Below are 21,169 nucleotides of genomic sequence, written 5' to 3'. Positions count from 1 at the left end.
TTGATAGGAGTAAACGCTGACTTACGGGCAGTGGCTCTACGTAGAGGATGAGGAAGTGGAGGGACATGGAGAGGCAGATGGCCCCCAGCAGCCAGATGTTCTCCCAGGGAGGCATCCGCAGCAGGGACTGGTTCTCTGACAGGCTGGGGATAGAGAGGTTGAAGGTCACATTAAGATATTTTTTAGGGTCCACATTCTTGTAATTAGAAAGTTGGAGCTGTCCTCCACTGAATGCTAATTATTCTTTGAGGATGAAAGAACGCTCCGCTGACTACGGGGGACCCACCTGTTAAGGGCATTGCACATCTCAATGGTGACAAGCACAGACAGGGCCATGGTCATGGGGTAGGGGGACTCAAACACATGACACTCCAGGTCGGCGAAGTCAGGGTTGTCAGGGGAACACTGCAGGAAATGGCTCTGTGGGGGGAGGAGTCAGACAGACACGAGGGACTTAGGCTGGGAGGTACAACACCACACAGACAGTAACGCTGACCTCTAGGAGCTAGTCTTACCAGCTGGTACAGGGAGATCATAGGGCCGTCCTCAGCGGCCACGAACCACCAGGTAGCAGCTCCCACTGTGGCAGCTCCCACATAGCCTGAGGACAGAGACGTAGAAACAGTTGACTGACTGTGGGACAGACTGGTTCTCTGACTAGGGGGTGGGGGCAGAGGAGTGCACAATAACACTATACGGCAGGGTATGCCAGTAGTAGTAAGCTTGACCTTAAGATGTAGCTATTTGAGACAAAAAATTGAAATAAAGCACAACAGTCCTAATAACTCACATCCGATGGCCAGATATCTGAAGAAGAGCCATCCGGAGATGAGGGGCTCCTTGGCGCTGCGGGGGGGCTTGTTCATGATGTCCAGGTCGGGGGGGTTGAAGCCCAGTGCAGTGGCAGGGAGACCGTCTGTCACCAGGTTGACCCACAGCAGCTGAACTGGGATCAGAGCCTCAGGGAAGCCCAGAGCAGCCGTCAGGAAGATACTGCCCGCACAGAGAACCATTGTTAACACCACTAGCACCACTACAAAGACCTCAGTGCCAGGAGGAGGTACGTCAAACAGCAAACTCACCAGACGACCTCTCCCACGTTGGAGGAGATGAGGTAGCGGATGAACTGCTTCATGTTGTTGTAGATGGCCCTGCCCTCCTCCACAGCCGCCACGATGGAAGAGAAGTTGTCATCGGCTAGGACCATCTCAGAGGCTGACTTGGCCACGGCAGTGCCAGACCCCATGGCGATGCCAATCTCTGCCTTCTTCAAGGCAGGGGCATCGTTCACTCCGTCACCAGTCTGTGTGGGAGAAAACAGAGATACTTAAGGATGGATAGGAGGCTACATGACAACAGCAATACAATAGATATACAAGCTTTACAGGTACAGTAAGGATAAGGATGGGGGATGTGAGCGGGGGGGTTCATTGTACCATGGCCGTGATCTCATCCATGCCCTGCAAGAACTCAACGATCTTGGACTTGTGGGAGGGCTCGACACGGGCGAAGCAGCGGGCGTTGGTCACGGCATCGCGCTGTGCCTGGGGAGACAGGTCGTCAAACTCGCGGCCTGTGAACGCCATTTTGTCCACGTCGTCCTCCTCGCTCAGGATGCCGATACGGCGGCAGATGGCCACGGCAGTGCCCTTGTTGTCGCCGGTGATCATGATGACTCGGATGCCGGCCAGGCGGCACAACTTGATGGAGGCAGCCACCTCCGTCCTGGGAGGGTCCAGCATTCCAACGCAGCCCACGAAGGTCAAGCCAGACTGAGCAGTGAAACACACACACAAACACGATCAGGGCTGTCATCAGGGTTCCTACTCAACATCCAACCGTTATACTAGATATGATAGTAATAGCATCCCGCAGTGTAAGTCAGATATAATCTACTTTATGCAACAGTGGTGATGAGTAACCCTCACCTCGTAACCAGCGAAACGGGCACAATCGACCAGCACCATATCCTCCTTCCTGGGTGGGGCGTCCCGGGTGGCCAGAGCCAAGCAGCGCAGGGTGTCACGCCCCGTTCCGTACTCTCGGATTGTAGACATTATCCTCTCCTTGATGCCTGGGGTCATGGCAACCTTGTTGGTGCCCACCCTGACATGGGTACATCTGTCAATAACGCCCTCTGGGGCACCCTGTGGGGTAAGAACGAGTTTGAGGTTGAAACACCGATTCAAACACGGGCGACTCAAAAACACTTGGTTCAAAGTGAGTCAAGCATAGGAGTGTTGCTAAAAGCTGGTGATACCTTGACAAACATCTTTCCGAGGGAGGAGCGGGCCTTGTTGGCAGTGCAGTACACAGACATGGACTTCCTGTCTCTGGAGAACTCCAGGGTGAACTCCTTCTTCATCAGCTGCGTGATCACCTAATAGAAGACACGCAGACACACGACTCAGGAAACCTGCTCACAAACCAGCGGTGACGTTTCACACCATTCAACGGTTGCCGTTAGTGGGCTTACAGAGTTGCAGGCATTGGCCCTGTCGATCTTGGACAGGCCTTGGATGTCGGTGTCAAACGCATTCATCTTTTCTACCAGGCAGGTGAGGGCCGTCTCTGTGGCCTCGCCAACCTTCTCATACACACCTTTGGCCTGATGACACAAACATAAACATTAGTCACTTCTACTCCACGTCCCATGATGAGCCATATGAAGGAGAAAGGCAGGCAGGCGAGCGCACGGACCTCATTATAGTCCAGAGAGGAGTCATTGCACAGAGCACAGATGGTGGCAATCTCCACTAGACCATCGTACGCAGAGGACTTCACTAGTCTGCCATCCTGGTACCTGGAGGGAGACACAAAGGACAGGGCCGGACACAAGAGGAAACGTTGGAGGGAGTTTAACAATACACGTAACTAGAGGTAAATCAATAATTGTAGCATGAATGGATTAGCATTAAGAGTGTATTTGGTCCTCACACTTCTCCCTCGGGGGCGTAAGTAGAGCCAGTGATGGTGAACTCGTTCAGAGAGCAGCTGTTCCCCTCGGCCTTGTCAAGGATGAACATCTGGAGACCCCGACACAGCACAGACAAGACAAGGTTAGGCCTAATCATCTCACACCAATGTATGGTTACAACATTACATTAGAGGCTGTTTCTTAACTGACACTGTAGATGGCAGCAGACCGACAACACAATAGCAGAGTGGACTGCAGCAAGTCAGCTGGGGGAGTCTGTGAGGGCTGTAGACCACCCTATACTGTGTGTGGTTGGCTCTTCTATCCTAGTGGGGGACCTAAAATCCCCGAAAGTAAAACAAGGAAAATTCTCCCTTCTCCCACATCCCCATGAGGACAAAGGCTATTTTAGGTTAAGGGTTACAATTAGGTTTAGAATTTGGGTTAGGGAAAATAGGATTTGGAATAAAAAAATGTAGGTCCCCACGAGGATAGAAGAACATAACGTGTGTGTGTGTGTGTGTGCGCGTGTGTGCGTGTGTGTGTGTGTGTGTGTGTGCGTGCGTGTGTGTACACTCTCTGGGCTGCAGGGATTTAGATGCCCTCTCTGGCTGTGTGTGGGGGTTATGGTAGGAGTGTAGCAGTGAGCACTGGTTGTTTGGTTTAGTCAATACTACATAAGTAAAATAGTGGAGGCCGTCTGTCAGGGAGCCTGAATAAAGAGAAGAGAGTGCTGGAGCCTAGAGGGCTGGGCCTTTTCCCTCAGGAAGAACTGGACTGGTCCAAACCTAAGAGTAGGACACCACCACAGCAGTCTCAGTCAGAGATAAAAGGAAGGAAGAGTGATGGTAATCAGTCATGTCCTTTCCAGACGGAGGCCACACTTCAAAGAGCCTTGCTGGCGTCAGATGATTAGAAAAAAAATGACATTCTCTTTCGCTGGATACATTATGCTTCTGTTACTGTGAATTCAACACAAACAATTTTGTGGAAGACTTTCTTTCCACACATCAGACGGAGATGAAATGGGAGATGGTTGCTGGGCAGTTACCTGTAGAAGGCTTGGCTCACTTTCGGCTCCTAGCCTCTACCTCAAAGATCTTAAAGGGATACTGCGAGATTCTGGTATACTGGATTCTTGATATCCTAGTAGCAATGCTACTGTACCTGTAGACTTCCAGTCATTGCGCTAAAGCTAGTTAGTAGTAGTTTCTCGAGCCAATGCTAACTTCCTTCATCCTGCACACAGAGACATCAAAATGATGTCCATAAGTTCATCTGACTATAGGTAAGTAAATTAAAATGCCAGAATCTCGCAGTATCCCTTTAACCTACTGGATAGGGGATAGCAATGTGGAGGAAGTTTGGCATATTACTGCCAAACTACTGGCATATTAACATGATGCGCTGCTTAAACAGATGTCCTCCTCACTTATGTAATGTAAACAATGAGATAAGCACCGTAGGACATGATGACTAGTAGTTACTAGTGCATTAAGGCGAAAATTGCATCATCCATTCTAATAATCTCAGTCTGCGCCAGAGGAGAAGGGAAATGACTAGAGAGGGAAAAACATTCAAATAAGACCATAGAGACCCATTGGAATGCTAGATCAAAATAGATGTATTCTGGGAAATAAATAGCCGCTGGCCGATAAAGAGTCACTCATCCAGAAAAGAAAATCATGTTTAAAAGGAGTGCAGTCAGCGGTTCCGTACAAAGTTCTGTGCATATTCAACAAAAAGAGAATAAACATGCTCAATGAATAATTAAATGTCTCACTGCTCTGGGACAGAGAATGTAAGTGTGTTGGAGAGCCACTCAGAAAGAGGGAGGGAGGGAGGGGCTGGATGCTTTGCAGAGCTGTGACGCAAGGTCAGTTATGCAACAGCACCGCGGCTGATCAGTCACCCCACGGCTGAATGTAGATCACAGCCGCAGCACGTCGCTGCCTCACCACCTCTGTTACACAGCTCACTCTTGATTCCCCATGACAAAGAGCCTTCTGCTTACACCATCTCAAACCCAATCACAGCAAGGTAATGCGACAGAGCCATTTCAGAGGCAGACCTCTCCGTTCAGTCAGTGTGTAAAGCAAGATAAAGAAAACAACCAGACTCACCCTGCAGACAGACATCTGATTGGTCGTGAGGGTGCCAGTCTTGTCGGAGCAGATGACAGAGGTGCAGCCCAGGGTCTCCACAGAGGGAAGGCTGCGGACGATGGCATTCTTCTTGGCCATGCGGCGGGTGCCCAGGGCCAGGCAGGTGGTGATGACAGCGGGCAGACCCTCGGGGATGGCGGCCACAGCCAGGGCCACGGCGATCTTAAAGTAGTAGACGGCGCCGCGGATCCAGGAGCCTCCGTGGACGGGGTCATTGAAGTGGCCGATGTTGATCATCCACACAGCGATGCAGATCAGGGAGATTACCTTGGACAGCTGCTCCCCGAACTCATCCAGCTTCTGCTGCAGGGGGGTCTTCTCCTGCTCAGTGGCTGCCATCTCGTCACGGATCTTACCAATCTCAGTGTTCACGCCCGTAGCCACCACCACACCAATAGCCTTGCCAGACGAGATGTTGGTGCCCTGAAAACACACGGGTGGAACACTATGGCCACACAGTCCTGCACATGCTTGAGGAGAGCAGACTAAATGGAAACTCAAACTCTATATTCACAAACCAAAATAACATAGCATAGCAGGATCTGCATTTGTAAGTACGTTTGATATCGAGTGATACTGGAATAATTTGTGCCCAAATGTTAAAGATCCATGCATCAGGCCTTCAACTTGAAACAAATAACTGAAGGAGAAGCTCAAACTACTAGCTGATAGTGGAGAGTTCAATCATCATACAGACACTAGAAGGAGCAGTAAGGCGTGAAGAGTGTTGCTTACAGAGAAGAGCATGTTCTTCTTGTCCTGGTTGACAGCTCGGGGGTCAGGCACTGGGTCGGTGTGCTTGATGACAGAGACGGACTCGCCTGGAATCAAAGCGGAGAGCAGTGCAGATCACATATCACACTGATATCCCTTTGTCGGTGTCCATCGCCTCAGGGAAAAACTACATCAACTTCAATCATAGACTCCCACGCCACAATCAATGTGTAACATTCCTCGCTCTGAATGCTTGTGCACATGATGCAGGGCAAAGCCTCTAATCATATGGATCAAGAGGAAATCAACCCTTGCTATTAACCCAGTTCAGAGGTGAACTCAGTTCGTTCATTCATTCATTCATTCAGGCTCGACATTAACGCTGATTAGGGCTCTACACTGACTTTAAAACCTTTTTTTTTTTTTACAAGGAGCAGGTCTGTGCCTAAGTTGAAAAATGTAGGCGCACATAAAGAAATTAAGGAGCACAAAATATATTTGAGGTTATAAAGCTAGAATCCTTGCATTTTTCTAGGCACACTGGTGCTCCGAAATAAAAATTCCAGAAAGCACAAATTATTTAGGCAACTAAAATGGTCGCACTGTAGAGCCCTGTTGTCTTGTCCAGGACAAGTAAAACATTATCACAATATCAAACGATTACTCTGATCAGAGGCCAACATTGGAAAAATCTAATCTATTTTTCATGTACATAAATTAAAAAAGCCTACTTGCAAAATGTCCAAACAGATGTGGACATGAGGAAGGCGGCATAAAATGTAGCCAAACTTTAATGAAACTTTGAATTACATAAATATACGTTAAATACCAGTCATGTTTGACAAATATCATTTTTAATTTGTAATTTAGCAGACTCTGTTATCCAGAGCAACATAAGTGAGTGCATACATTATCGTACTGGTCCCCAGTGGGAAACGAACCCACAACCCTTGCAACCCTGGAGTTGCAAGCGCCATGCTCTACCAACTGAGCCACATGGGACCAATAATGAAGGGTAATTAACATGAACATCTAAAGACTTGATTCTGTAGACGTACTCAAAGCACAGCGCCTGTTGCGCACCGCACATCACCCACCTTGAATCTCATCGAAGGTGGTCAGCATTTTGAAACGAATTAACAAACGTAGTTGTTTAAAACCTGGATGTTTAATGTCATTTTATGAAGCAAGTATTTTTTTCAAAGTAGCCTAGCCAAAATACGACCATTGAAATGTTGAGAGGATTATTTTAAAACCCTTAATGACATTGAAACCAGCATTTTTCTCATGTTCTATTGGTTTTCAAATCAACTTTCTTTCATTGTCCAGCAGCCAAAGGAATAACCCTATTCATATTAGCATCCATGCTAGTTGATGATTCTTTAGAACTCCCGTCTTAATTTCTAAAAGATATTTTCATCGAGGTACGTTAGGAGAACAGGGTTTTCCGCTAATTGCATTTTGGAACATTTGCCCATAGCTTTCAGCGCATTGTTGAGTTTAAAATATGAAGAAATACAACTCACATTTTTAAGCTAAATCGGTCTGATCCGTTGAGTCAGCCACATTGCCTTCTTAAATGTTTTAATGTGCAGCGGTTGTATGAATTTGGGATCTGTCATCCCATAACTGTCCGTTTGAACCGTATAGATTTTTTTTATCGTCCCAGGGACGCGGGATGCCCTTAATTTCGAGCCCTGGAGGGAATTATTTTACAACAAAATAAAACATATTTGGTTGTAATTGTAATTTTGCAATATTTTATAGGCTACCAAGGGTGGCCAACCATCCTCTAGGAGAGCCTTACAAAGGGGAGTATAGCGTACATGTTTGCCTGGTAAAAAAAAAAAAAGATAATTCTATTTTGTAAAGTGGAATCCTTGCATCATACAACGATGTGAAAATTGTGTTACAGACCGAGTGACTTATCTGTCCTACTTGTTCAATGGACAAGTGGCAAAAAAAAGTGAATGTCAAGCCCCTTGTCATGATATTAAATGAACAATGCACGTCTTTCATTTGGATAAGCTAAAGTAAAACATTTGTTGTGCTGTGCTGAGCAGTTGGGCTGCCAGTGTACCGAGTGTAGAGCAGCTTTGCAAACTGTCAGACCAGCAAAGAGACATTTACTTTAGAGACGCGAGTCATCTATCAAACAAAGTTTTGAATAACAAACTCTAAAGGAATAAACCTTTAGAGTTTGCCTATGTGGAATGAATGCAAATAAACCTGTGGCAGAGGACAATCAAGAGCAAGTCATACAGTATGCTTGCACGCTCAGAGTAGCTACTGCTATCAGTAAAGCCAGCTGTAGAACACCTGGAATGAGCATCTGACAAAATCTATTTTTACTAGAGAAGTACAGTATCCTAAGTTTGTTCAGTATAGGCAGGGTTGCCCGATCTAGATAACGTTTCCAGATCAAATGACCACTTAAAACCTGCCCAAAAAGCCTGAAAACTACCCTCAAAATGTTTTCACAGTATTAGAGTAGTTGCCACATTTATACAATAAACCCTTTATCGAGCCAATTAAGGAATAGACGGAAAATGTAATAACATTAGAAGCTGAATTTGGTTTTAATCAAAATAATAACTCTTGCGAGCTATGACATAATAAAGGAATTTGAATATGTCGCAAGAGAAAATAATTTGCCCTTAAACTCACCTGATAATTTCCATCAATGGATGTCGGTTTAACTAGTTTGACTGCTATGATTAAGCAACAAAGCATGAGGGCAGTATTGTATATGGCCAATATACCACGGCTAACGGCTGTTCTTATTAATAACCTCTTGAAACTAGGGTGCACTATTTTTATTTTTGGAAAAATAACGTTCCCAAAGTAAACCGCCTATTTCTCAGGACCAGATGCTAGAATATGCATATAATTGACAGCTTAGGATAGAAAACACTATAAAGTTTCCAAAACTGTAAAAATATTGTCTGTGAGTATAACAGAACTGATATTGCAGGCGAAAGCCTAAGAAAAATCCAATCAGGAAGTGACTCATGTTTTGAAACTGTTGTATTCCTATGCACCCCTATTGGCCATTGAAAGGGATATCAACCAGATTTCTTTTTCTACATATTTCCTAAGGTGTCCATAGCATTTTGACGTAGTTTCACGCCTTAATGTTGAAGAATGAGCGTAAACGACTACATTGCGTAAGTGGCCAGCTGAGGGCTCTCAGAGTGATTCTTGGGTAAAAGACAGAGGTAGTCATTTACCTCTCGCTCCTACTGAAAAGCCAATTGTCCCGGTTGATACATTATCGAAAAGATATTTGAAAAGCACCTTGAGGATTGATTATAAAAAACGTTTGCCATGTTTCTGTCAATATTATGGATATCATTTGGAATTTTGTTTTGCGTTGTCGTGACCTCTATTTCCGGTGGATTTTTCAACATAACGTGACCAAACAACTAAGGTATTTTGGGTATAAGAATAATATTTATGGAACAAAAGGAACATTTGCTGTCTAACTGGGAGTCTCGTGAGTGAAAACATCCGAAGCTCAAAGGTAAACGGTTAATTTGACTGCTTTTCTGATTTGTGATCAAGCTTCCTGCTGCTAGCTGGACATAATGCTATGCTAGGCTATCGATAAACTTACACAAATGCTTGTCTTGCTTTGGCTGTAAAGCATAATTTCAAAATCTGAGATGACAGGGTGATTAACAAAAGGCTAAGCTGTGTTTCACTATATTTCACATGTGATTTCATGAAAATGAATATTTTCTAGTAATATTTTTTGACCGTTGCGCTATGCTAATTAGTGTAGTTGTGGACAATTCTCCCGGATCCGGGATGGGTAGTTCCAATATTTTTTTTATTTTATTTATCCGTTATTTTACCAGGTAAGTTGACTGAGAACACATTCTCATTTGCAGCAACGACCTGGGGAATAGTTACAGGGGAGAGGAGGGGGATGAATGAGCCAATTGTAAACTGGGGATTATTAGGTGACCGTGATGGTTTGATGGCCAGATTGGGAATTTAGCCAGGACACTGGGGTTAACACCCCTACTCTTACGACAAGTGCCATGGGATCTTTAATGACCGCAGAGATTAAGGTGTGCCTGGATACAGCAGTTAGCCGTGGTATATTGGCCATAAACCACACATCCATGGGGTGCCTTATTGCTATTATAAACTGGTTACCAACGTAATTAGAGCAGTAAAAATAAAAATGTTGTCATACCCGTGGTATGCTGTCTGATATACCACAGCTTTCAGTCAATCAGCATTCAGGGCTCAAACCAAATTTAGAATGGTAAATAAATCACTTGCGTGGATGTGCATAACTATAGATAAATAAGACAGGAGAGTTTAAGTGATGAAAGTTGGACAGAGGGTCTAAAAAAAAAAAACGGGTGTTAGGCTATTTTCTGGCAATTGTGCCGTCATTATGTGCCAGATGTTAAGACTACAAACCGTTATAAATGGCCTATTTGTGAGATTGACTTGCTCCCAGCTGTGCCCTGGATACCATATGTGAATTGATTGCCCCCCATCTATCTTCAGATTTCGTTCTGCTAGGTGACCTAAACTGGGATATGCTTAACACCCCGGACGTCCTACAATCTAAGCTAGATGACCTCAATCTCACAAATTATCAAGGAACCCACCAGGTACAACTCTAAATCCGTAAACATGGGCACCCTCATAGATATTATCCTGACCAACTTGCCCTCCAAATACACCTCTACTGTTTTCAAATCAGGATCTCAGCAATCACTGCCTCATTGCCTGCATCCGTTATGGGTCCGAGGTCAAACGACCTGTCTCTCCCGAAAACACTTCTGCGGACAGGCCTTTCTAATCGACCTGGCCCGGGTATCCTGGAAGGATATTGACCGTCAGTAGAGGATGCCTGGTTGTTCTTTAAAAGTGATTTCCTCACCATCTTAAATAAGCATGTCCCTTTCAAAAAATGTAGAACTAAGAACAGATATAGACCTTGGTTCACTCCAGACATGACTGTCCTCGACCAGCACAAAAACATCCTGTGGCGTACTGCACTAGCATCGAATAGGCTATAGAAGGGCTATATAAATACATTTGATTTGATTCTATTGACTGTACTGTCCCATGTGTTGTTGTTTTTGTCGCACTGCTTTGCTTTATCTTGGCCAGGTCGCAGTTGTAAATGAGAACATGTTCTCAACTGGCCTACCTGGTTAAATATAAATAAATAAATAAATAAAAGGCATAGGCTACAGACTTAAATCTGGGTTTATGATTAATTCAACTTTGCCATTGTTTGGTTGAATAAATGCAGGTAGCCTATAGCCCCTGATAGGCCTACATATCATTTCAGATAGTCTACAGTAGTCTACAGTAGCCTAGGCAAGAAGTAAACTGAATGACTTAGCAGCTTGCTTAGTTCAAATTAACAGACTCATTTATTAAACATGAATAAGCGAGTCGATTTCAAGATAAGTGTTTCCCAATAGCCTGCTGGAATAGGCTACTGAGGATGGGGGTCATAATTTCAATCACTGAATTAAATAACATGTATATGATCTGAATATGCTTGTCAACAACAGCCAGTGTTTATTTGTTTGGCCTAATCTGACCATGGTTACCATCAATCTAATGCATTCTAACAACTGATCTGCAATTGCAATAGAGCTTTGATAACTTCCAATTGAATTAACTAAACTCGGCCCTTAATAATCGCACAGTAACAAAAAGGCTACAACAAACTGAAATGATTGGCTATTTAATAAATCAGTTTGCCAGCTCCAGGTAGACTACACAAGTGGCACAAATTGATTTGCAATGACTCCAGTGATTGTAATTTCAACATATTTTCTGTATCAAATGGTAGCCATATAAATTAATAGGTTAATTGATGGCCAGAGGTAAATGTATCATTTCCACATTTAATGTCAGTTTCATTAAAAAGAACCACGCAAGGGAGTTCCATAACTGAGAGCCGAGCATGCGTAAAACACTTTGCTTGATACTGTTTTCTTTAAGCAAAGTCCACATTATAATGGAGTTTAAACCACATCCAAGATAATTTATGTAATACGCTCTAGTGCGCCCAAAGTCATTATCCAGTGCTCTGTCTCCATTATGTATTGATGTGCATCAGCTCTAGCCTGTTAATATGTTTTATGGAAAAAGGGTTTGAGAAAAATAGGTGTTTCTATAATGATAATCTAAAAACAGTTGTCACGACGTGACGCACATTCTGCTATGGCTCCTCTCATTCATGTGACTCAGCCAATAGTGGACTACGCTGCGGTGCTCTCTCCTCTCCCCCCCCTTCACTCACTCAGCAACAGACTGCCTCTCTGCCAGCAGCAAGTCACAGTGAAATATATATCTATATTTTTTTTAAGAGAAATGCCACAACGGCCAAGGTGCGATTTAGAAATAACCCAAAAACCCGCAACCAACACATTTTCACCTGCAACATAATTTTCAAAGTAGCCCAATTCGGCAGGAAAATCGTGGACATGGCAACCCTGAGTATAGGATAAACAGTGCAGCAAACAGCCGTGTGTCTTACCGGTCAGGATAGACTGGTCTACTCTCAGGGTTGTAGATTTGATGGAAGAGAGACGGATGTCTGCAGGAACCTTGTCTCCAACTAGGGGGGGAAAGAAGACAGACACACAGAGAGAATTAGAGAAACAGATTACAATGTCATAGACGGACAATGATGCATTGGAAATCAGCATAAAGTGGACACATGATACCTCACATGACCTCCATAACATCTGCCTATGTTGTCAACTCATTGTAGCACAAAACAGACACAATATAGTTACAGGTCTCTCAAGACAAACTGGTTATGCATGTGCAAAGCCATAAACAAGTTTAAGCCTATGCTGTAAGCAGAACATTATGAAGAAAACCACCCTATACAGAGTGCTTAGACTAATGGACCTTGAAGACTACCAAGCTGTTCACTGAAATATAGATGCAATTTATTCAGTATCACTGTTAACTGACAGACTATAGCTCATTTCAAGATTGGTTGCTGGGCCACACGAAGGCAGAGGAAGGGTACTGGGCTTCTATCGCTGTAGGGGAGAAAGGAGCACCAGAGCAGGAAGAGGAAATGGAGGACTGGTGAGCCGAGCCTTAAAAGGCCGGTCCCTAAGAAAGAACCCAATTTGGACCACATCGAAGTTGTGGTGACCCGATTCAGCAACCTATTAGCGCATAAATGCTGGGAGATGGGGAAAACACTCGTTTAAAGCACGGTTCTTCTTTCAGTTTCAACGTGCAGAGCAGTTCTACATAAACCATGTCAATTTGCTCTTACAGATATGGGCCTGGTTTCCCAAAAGCATCTTAAGGCTAAGTAAGTAAGTTACAACTTTTATAGGAGCATCGTTAAACCTCCGAGCTGTTTCCCAAAACCATAGTCACCAAAGCAGGACTTGAAAACGCTTGTTATTTACTGACTGCCTCAGACCACTCGTGGAACAGCTAAGTGAGTCGTTAGATGCGTTTTTCCCTACCGTGTCACTTTATACACAGAAGATCTCTGCTAAACATAGAATCAAGATGTTTATCCGTCTCTCTGCGACTGCCGATGACTTCGTTGTGAAGTTGACTGCAAATACAAAGTTCCCAATGTCTTTGCAATTATTACAAACAAGCAAAGGGTAAAAAGGACACATCAAATTAAAAACAGAATGACTGCATTAAATGATATACCGTGTAGGCTATAGGCCTATATATTTATGTTCAATTAATTGACTTCTAATTTGCAATTTGTACACTACAATTTTTTCCTCAATATATTTCATGATATACCAAATCTTGATTTAATGCTTTATTATAGAGTAAGCGTTAGAATAAGCCGCCACAATATTTGCACCCATAGGTGATAAAATCTCTAGGAGCTGATCCGCCATCACTATTGTGGAATAATTATAATGCTAAAGTAAAATTTGAATGGAGGAAGCTGATCCGAGAGTAGCACTGGCTTTCTTTCGATCCCATCAGCAGACCTGCTCCAACGACATACTAATTGATCATTCTCTCTGCGTGGTGTTCTGGGAAACGCATGTTAAATCGTCGGCCCTCGTAGATGCCAAAGTTATATTGCTATCAATGTTTGTTTTTTAATTATGCAAACATGATCCCTCTGTGCGCTTGAGGGGAGAGGAAAATAGAAAACTATACCGAACAAAAATATAAATGCAACATGTAAACTGTTGGTCCCATGTTTAATGAGCTGAAATACAAGATCCCAGAATATTCTCTCTAATTTTGTGCACAAATTTGTTTACGTCTCTGTTTGTGAACATTTCTCCTTTGTCAAAATAAATCATCCACCTGACAAGTGTGGCATATCAAGATGCTGATTATAACAGCGTATCATTACACAGGTGCACCTTGTGCTGGGAACAATAAAAGGCCACTCTAAAATGTGAAGTTTTGTCACACAACACAATGCTACAGAAGTCTCAATTTGAGTGATTGTACAGTTGGCATGCTGACTGGAGGAATGTCAACTTGAGCTGTTGCCAGAGAATTGAAAGTTCATTCCTCATCTACCATAAGCCGCCTCCCAATGTGATTTTAGAAAATTTGGCAGTACGTCCAACCGGCCTCAGAACCACAGACCATATGTAACCACACCAGCCCAGGACATCCACATCCGGGTTCTTCACCTGCGGGATTGTCTGAGACCAGCCACCCAGACAGCTAATGAAACTGAGGAGTATTTATGTTTGTAATAAACCCTTTGTGGGGAAAACTAATTCTGATTGACTGGGACTGGCTCCCCAGTGGGTGGGCCTATGCCCTCACAGGCTCCCCAGTGGGTGGGCCTATGCCCTCACAGGCCCACCCATGGCTATGCCCCTGCACAGTCATTGATTTCCTTATATGAACTGTAACTGATAGCAGCTGTTTCCCGTCATCCCCACTGAACAGGAAGAGGTGGAGGAGATAATCCCAGACGCTGTCACTCGGACATGGAGCCCCGCCTTCCAAAACTCAGACGCAACAGGAGTGGCTCTTAGAACAAACAGTACACACTGGAACAGAGACAGAGAGAGAGAGAGAGAGAGAGAGAGAGAGAGAGAGAGAGAGAGAGGGACCGAGAGAGAGAGGGACCGAGAGAGAGAGGGACCGAGAGAGAGAGGGACCGAGAGAGAGAGGGACCGAGAGAGAGAGGGACGAGAGAGAGAGAGAGAGAGAGAGAGAGAGAGAGAGAGAGAGAGAGAGAGAGAGAGAGAGAGGGACCGAGAGAGAGAGGGACCGAGAGAGAGAGGGACCGAGAGAGAGAGGGACCGAGAGAGAGAGGGACCGAGAGAGAGAGGGACCGAGAGAGAGAGGGACCGAGAGAGAGAGGGACCGAGAGAGAGGGACCGAGAGAGAGACACACCGAGAGAGAGAGAGACCGAGAGAGAGAGAGACCGAGAGAGAGAGAGAGAGACCGAGACACACCGAGAGAGACCGAGACACACCGAGAGAGAGACCGAGACACACCGAGAGAGAGAGAGAGAGAGAGAGAAAGAGACAGAGAGAGACTCACCCCGGTGTGCAGTTGGGTACGTGTGTCAGGCCATATTAACACAGACACTGGTGCCAGGAGTTCTGGACCACCAGTGGCCATGGGCCAATCGTGAGAGACAGCTTTCTCCGATATAATTGTGTAGAGCTCAATCGCATCTCAAATCAAATTTTTTATTTGTCACATACACATGGTTAGCAGATGTTAATGCGAGTGTAGCGAAATGCTTGTCTTTCAAATGCATCTTTCAACTGTCTAATGTGGAACAATTTGTTTCACTCCTGATAAGGTCAGGCAACCTACCTCACAGAGGGAAGTATAAAATTGTATCAAAATGTTATTTGTGCTGAATACAACAGGTGTAGACTTACCGTGAAATGCTTACGTACGAGCCCTTGCCCAATAATGCAGAGTTAAAAGGTAAGAACATTTAGTTAAATGAAAAAAGAAAATCGTAACAATAATGAGGCTATATACAAGGAGCACCGGTACGACGTAGTTGCGATACAGTCAAATGTACATGTAGGTTTTAACTAACGTTAATTGTCTGACTTTATTAGCCAGCTAATGTTTAACACCATAAACTCAATTATTTGATCAGTTAAATTGGATAATGTTGCTCAACATTTCTCTGGCTAGCTAACAGAGAATTCTATCCAGCTAGCAAGATACTTAATGTGCCACACTTAATCCCCTCACCTCAAACTATCCAAATTAGAGGTCAACCGATTAATTGGAATGGCCGATTAATTATTCATAACAATCAGAAATCTGTATTTTTGGACGCTGTTTTAAAAAAAAATTTTTTACACCTTTATTTAACTAGGCAAGTCAGTTAAGAGCACATTCTTATTTACAATGACGGCCTAGTGGGTGGGATAACTGCATTGTTCAGGGGCAGAACGACAGATTTTTACCTTGTCAGCTCAGGGATTCAATCTTGCAACCTTACGGTTTAGTCCAAAGCTCTAACCACCTGCCTCACGAGGAGCCTGCCTGTTACGCGAATGCAGTAAGAAGAAAAGGTAAGTTGCTAGCTAGCATTAAACTTATCTTATAAAAAACAAAATCAAATCAATCATAATAACTACACATGGTTGATGATATTACTAGTTTATCTAGCGTTGCATATAATCGATGCGGTGCACATTCCCAAAAAGGACTGTCGTTGCTCCAACATGTACCTAACCATAAACATCAATGACTTTCTTAAAATCAATACCCAGAAGTATATATTTTTAAACCTGCATATTTAGCTAAAATAAATCCAGGTTGGCCTCCCGGGTGGCGCAGTGGTTAAGGGCGCTGTACTGCAGCGCCAACTGTGCCATCAGAGTCCCTGGGTTCGCGCCCAGGCTCTGTCGTAACCGGCCGCGACCGGGAGGTCCGTGGGGCGACGCACAATTGGCCTAGTGTCGCCCGGGTTAGGGAGGGCTTGGTCGGTAGGGGTGTCCTTGTCTCAAGTCACCTATTTTGGATTCAAAACGGCGAACTTTGCCGAAAGGTGACTACTTTGCATCCCTGAAAAGTGACTAGGCAATCAGGATAGATAATAAAACAGAGTAGCAGCAGGGTATGTGAAGAGTGTGAAACTGTGTCTGTGTATCTTTGTGTGTGTGTGTGCGAGAGCTTATTGTGGCGTACCGCGGACAAGCCACAAGGGGGAGACTCGTCGAGGCCTGGTGGTGACAGACATTCTACATCATGCGGTGGTGGCTCCCTCTGCTGGACATGCCAAGTCTCAACAGGTCCTCCGGCCAGGACTAATTGAGGCTGATTGACGCTGGAGAATAATCAAGGGGCTGATTGCTCACCAGCCGTACGGGGCCCATAAAGCTGCCAGGAGTTCAGCACAAGGGAGGGTTAGAGGTAGTGAGAGGTTGCTACCGAACAGAGGTCCTCACGTTCTGCTAGAACCGAGGGGCTTGGTGTTCTACCCCAGAGGAAGCTGGGTTATTTTTCTTTATTGTTTTAAATAAACACCCTTGAAACTGAGGTAACACACTTGTCTGATCTGTGTAAACATTTTGATCAAACTCCCTGGTCTGCCACAAGTGGTGGAGAATGCAGGCAAGTCTGAAAACATGGTCAGACCAGGGTTGACGTTTACGCAGTATCAGCGCGGACAAGTTGATAGCGTAGTTCGTTCGGGCCCAACAGGACATTCAGGAACGAACGCTGGAAGAACAGCGTCTACAGAATGTCCAACAGCTGGAGGAAGTCAGGAAGCTGCGAGGAGAAACACAGACCGAATCGCATCCCAATCGGTTTTTAAATCAAGCTAACGGAGGATGATGATATCGAGACCTACCTCTACGCATTCGAATGGACAGCACTCTGTGAAGGTTGGCCCAAGGCGAAGTGGGCGAGTCTGCTGGGCCCATTCCTGTCCAGAGATGCCCAAAAGGCGTATTATGATCTCAACACCAAACAGGCGGCTAAATACGACTGTTTCAAGTGGGAGGTACTCAGCCGCTACAGGTACAGCCTGACCCTTTGGTCCCAACTGGAGTTTCTTGGCAGAAGTTTCCCCCCGAGCCCAAGTGAGCGAACTACTGCGCATCACCAGAGCATGGCTCCTAACCGATGTAGCCACCTTCCCCATTATCAACAAAGTGGTCATGGATCGCTTCTTACGGGTGCTACCTCACGACATGAAGAGGGCGGCAAGCCTACGCACGCCCCAAACCTCGGGAGGACCTCTTGGGAGCTGTGGAGACGCACCAGAATACAGAGGCCCTACTGAAGAGGACGTAGGCCGAGTCCAGGAGCCGTCGAAGGGAACCGAAGGACGATCCCACCACCGTACTTGCCAATCTGACAGTCAGCTGGGCTAAAGGACTGCAGATCCACAGGGAGACCGCCAGGGGAAAGTCAACCCACCACCGACAACTATCTCCTGTGCCCACAGCGGCTCCAAGCGGTATTCGACCGGGCAGACCACCATCATGACGCCACAAGAGAGCTGCCAGATGGTGGTGGGTGCCGTACCAGAGTTTCCAGTGGGAGGATCCGAACTTGAAAGCCGCTGCAGCCCAAGTGATAGTGGTGGATGGCCAGCTTCTTCTGGGGTTGAATGACCGGCAATAACCCCATTTCCAAATCGAAAATAACCTGTTGTATCAGGTATCGCACGAACAGGGAGAACTTCGAGAGGTGCTGTTGCTGCTCCACCGGTACGTCGGGAACCATTCTTTAGCTAGCCCACATCCTTTTGTTGGGGGCGCACCTGAGAATGTAGAAGACGGAAAAACGGATTTCCGCCTGGGTTGAGGCGGGCCGTGGAAGACTATTGCCGCAGCTACCCAGAGTGTCAAATCACCGCTCCAAAAACACACGGTACAAAAGAGGCCATACCAGATCCCCAAGGCCCGAAGGAAGGCCGTGAAGCAGGAGGTGGAGGCTATGCTGAGGATGGGAGTCATCGAAGGAGTCCCAAAGTGCAGCACTATCATGTTGGTGCCCAAACCGGATGGTAGTCTGCGTTTCTGCAATGACATCTAGGGGGTGAACAACATCAGTTTGTTTGACGCCTACCCATGACGAGGGTGGATAAGTTCATCGACCGGTTGGGAAAGGCAGAGTACATCAGCACCCTGGACCTGACCAGGTACCCTTGGAAGCCTCCTCCCGGTAGAAGACAGCATTCTCGACACGGGACGGGTTATACCAATACCGGGTCTCCCCATTCGTTCTCCATGGAGCCCTGCCCACGTTTCAGCGCCTGATGGACTTAGTCCTCCGACCCCACCAACAGTACGCAGTGGCCTATTTGGATGACATCATCCACAGCCAAGGTTGGGAAGCGCACCTGACGTGCCTCCAGGTGGTACTGGACGCGCTCAGGAAAGCCGGGTTGACAGCAAATCCCAAGAAAGGCAAGCTGGGGTTCGAGGAGGTGGAGTTCCTGGGGTATTTGATTGGACAGGGGGAATATTAAGCCCCAGGAGAGGAAGGTCCAGGCGGTTCGTGACTGGCCCGTTCCCCGCACCAAGACAAAGGTCAAGTCCTTCCTGAGGCTGGTGGGATACTATCACTGGGTTTATCCAACTTTGCAGCTATAGCCTCCCCCCTACCGATCTGACCAGAGCCCACCTTCCAAAAACAGTGAAGTGGCATTCAGGCGCCTTTAAGAAGCCCTGTGCTCCCATCCGATTCTCGTGACGCTCGATTTCTAGGTACCGATGCTCGTGCAGACGGATGCCTACGACACAGAACTAGGGTCTGTCCTGTCCCAGGTACACAATGGGGAGGAACACCCCATCATGTACATATGCCAGATGTTGGTACCCCGAGAAAAGAAGTACTCGATTGTCGAGTGTCTAATGGAGAAGTGGGCATTAGACACTTAAGTAGTACCTGTTGGGCACCCACCTCACCCGTGTCCCAGACCATGCTCCCCTGACCTGGTTAACCAGGGGAAAGGAGACAAACAATCGAGTCACCTGGTGGTTCTTGTCCCTTCAACACTTCTCTTTTTCTGTTGTGCACAGGTCAGGTGTGAAGCATGAGAACGCGGATGCCATATCAAGAAGGGAGATGTACATCGCACTGACGACCGGAAGGGGCATACCACAGACAAGCCACTAGGGGGAGACTCGAGGCCTGGTGGTGACAGACCTTCTACATCACGCGGCGGTGGCTCCCTCTGCTGGACATGCCAGGTCTCGTCGGGTCCTCCGGCCAGGACTAATTGGGGATGATTGCTCACCAGCCGTAATGGGCCCATAAAGCTGTCAGGAGGGCAGCACACGGGAGGGTTGGAGGTAGTGACAGGTTGCTACCGGACAAACGTCCTCATGTTCTGCTAGAACCGAGGGGCTTGGCGTTCTACCCCAGAGGAAACCGGGTTATTTTTCTTTGTTTTAAATAAACACCCTTGAAACTGTGTGAATATTCAGAGTAGCACATTTTTATTAACTGTTAAGCAGTCTTGGGTCTTTGCGGTAGCAGAGAAACAGTCGGACTTGTGTGGCTAGTGTCTGACAATTTTTAGGGCCTTCCTCTGAAAAAAAACACAAATTATCATCAACCTCACTTGGTCTATTCAGACAAAGGCAAACTGTTACAGAATAATATCTAAAGGCCAAAGAAAGATACGTTTGGGAATATACAATCTGATGCCAAACTGAACAGAAAGAAAACATGACCAATCAAATGTTTCCCCTTCAGCCATGAAGTATAACGGCCACATCCTAAGGGTTGTGTAATACTTCCTGTGCTAAGAGAAAATACATTTTTAAAGAAACACTTACGACTGCAGGACAGGAGGGAACTAGAGAAACAAATTGGGACGGCTTGAAGACGTTTAAAATTGCACTTGTTGATGTCATAAGAAAAAAGGAAACGCTAACAGTCTAAGAGTGAAAAGCACACAAGGCACACATTACATTGTCCTGGTGCAGTTCAACTGGCCCGCAGGACTGCTCTGGATGAAGTGTGTGTGTGTATATATAATCTGTCCCTTTATGTCAACATCCTACTTGGTACCAGGCCAAACCTCTGTGACAGTCTCCACACCTAGGAGAGTGAGACAGGCAGCGTAGCAACAAGACGCACAGACTCAAGAGTCAGTGCCAGACATGACTCCCAGGGTGTCCTTCTTTACAACAGAGGAGTAGGTCCAAGCGAGGCCGCCAAACCAGGAAGACAGACGGACACAAGCCCTTGTGTGTATGACTGCATGACACAGCAGGTTTCTGTGTGTCCAATCCTGAGGGTGCAGATGCTGATGGCAGATAGAACAAAAGGCTGAAAAGCTGCTATTCTGAGGAGGCTATTTCAGAAGCACTCAACAGGTAATAACGTTCTGGAACTCTTAAAGTGCTCTTAACCAGCTGTTCTTGTCTAGGCAGCATCCACTACTGACCAAGTGTA

At 45.9% G+C, this 21,169-nt stretch overlaps 1 protein-coding gene across 2 annotated transcripts in view; it reads right to left on the bottom strand.

Moving 5' to 3' along the window:
* LOC139389686 (sarcoplasmic/endoplasmic reticulum calcium ATPase 2-like) overlaps window positions 1-21,169 on the bottom strand; it is a 47,426-nt gene that overhangs the window by 3,180 nt on the left and 23,077 nt on the right. For both annotated transcript variants that reach the window (XM_071136574.1, XM_071136573.1), the window contains exons 6-19: window positions 12,323-12,403; window positions 5,818-5,903; window positions 5,041-5,505; window positions 2,938-3,026; window positions 2,701-2,803; window positions 2,477-2,608; window positions 2,261-2,380; window positions 1,929-2,147; window positions 1,437-1,772; window positions 1,083-1,303; window positions 791-993; window positions 516-601; window positions 287-420; window positions 26-143 (exon numbers count right to left, since the gene is read on the bottom strand). In XM_071136574.1, the coding sequence (XP_070992675.1) occupies window positions 26-143; window positions 287-420; window positions 516-601; window positions 791-993; window positions 1,083-1,303; window positions 1,437-1,772; window positions 1,929-2,147; window positions 2,261-2,380; window positions 2,477-2,608; window positions 2,701-2,803; window positions 2,938-3,026; window positions 5,041-5,505; window positions 5,818-5,903; window positions 12,323-12,403 (2,393 nt within the window). The remainder of the gene's footprint in view (window positions 1-25; window positions 144-286; window positions 421-515; window positions 602-790; window positions 994-1,082; window positions 1,304-1,436; window positions 1,773-1,928; window positions 2,148-2,260; window positions 2,381-2,476; window positions 2,609-2,700; window positions 2,804-2,937; window positions 3,027-5,040; window positions 5,506-5,817; window positions 5,904-12,322; window positions 12,404-21,169) is intronic.

The sequence above is a fragment of the Oncorhynchus clarkii genome, chromosome 30, assembly GCF_045791955.1.
Source record: "Oncorhynchus clarkii lewisi isolate Uvic-CL-2024 chromosome 30, UVic_Ocla_1.0, whole genome shotgun sequence".
Taxonomy (NCBI): Eukaryota; Metazoa; Chordata; class Actinopteri; order Salmoniformes; family Salmonidae; genus Oncorhynchus; species Oncorhynchus clarkii.
Note: the sequence above shows the minus strand (reverse complement) of the source record. Positions and strands in the feature narration are given on the sequence as shown.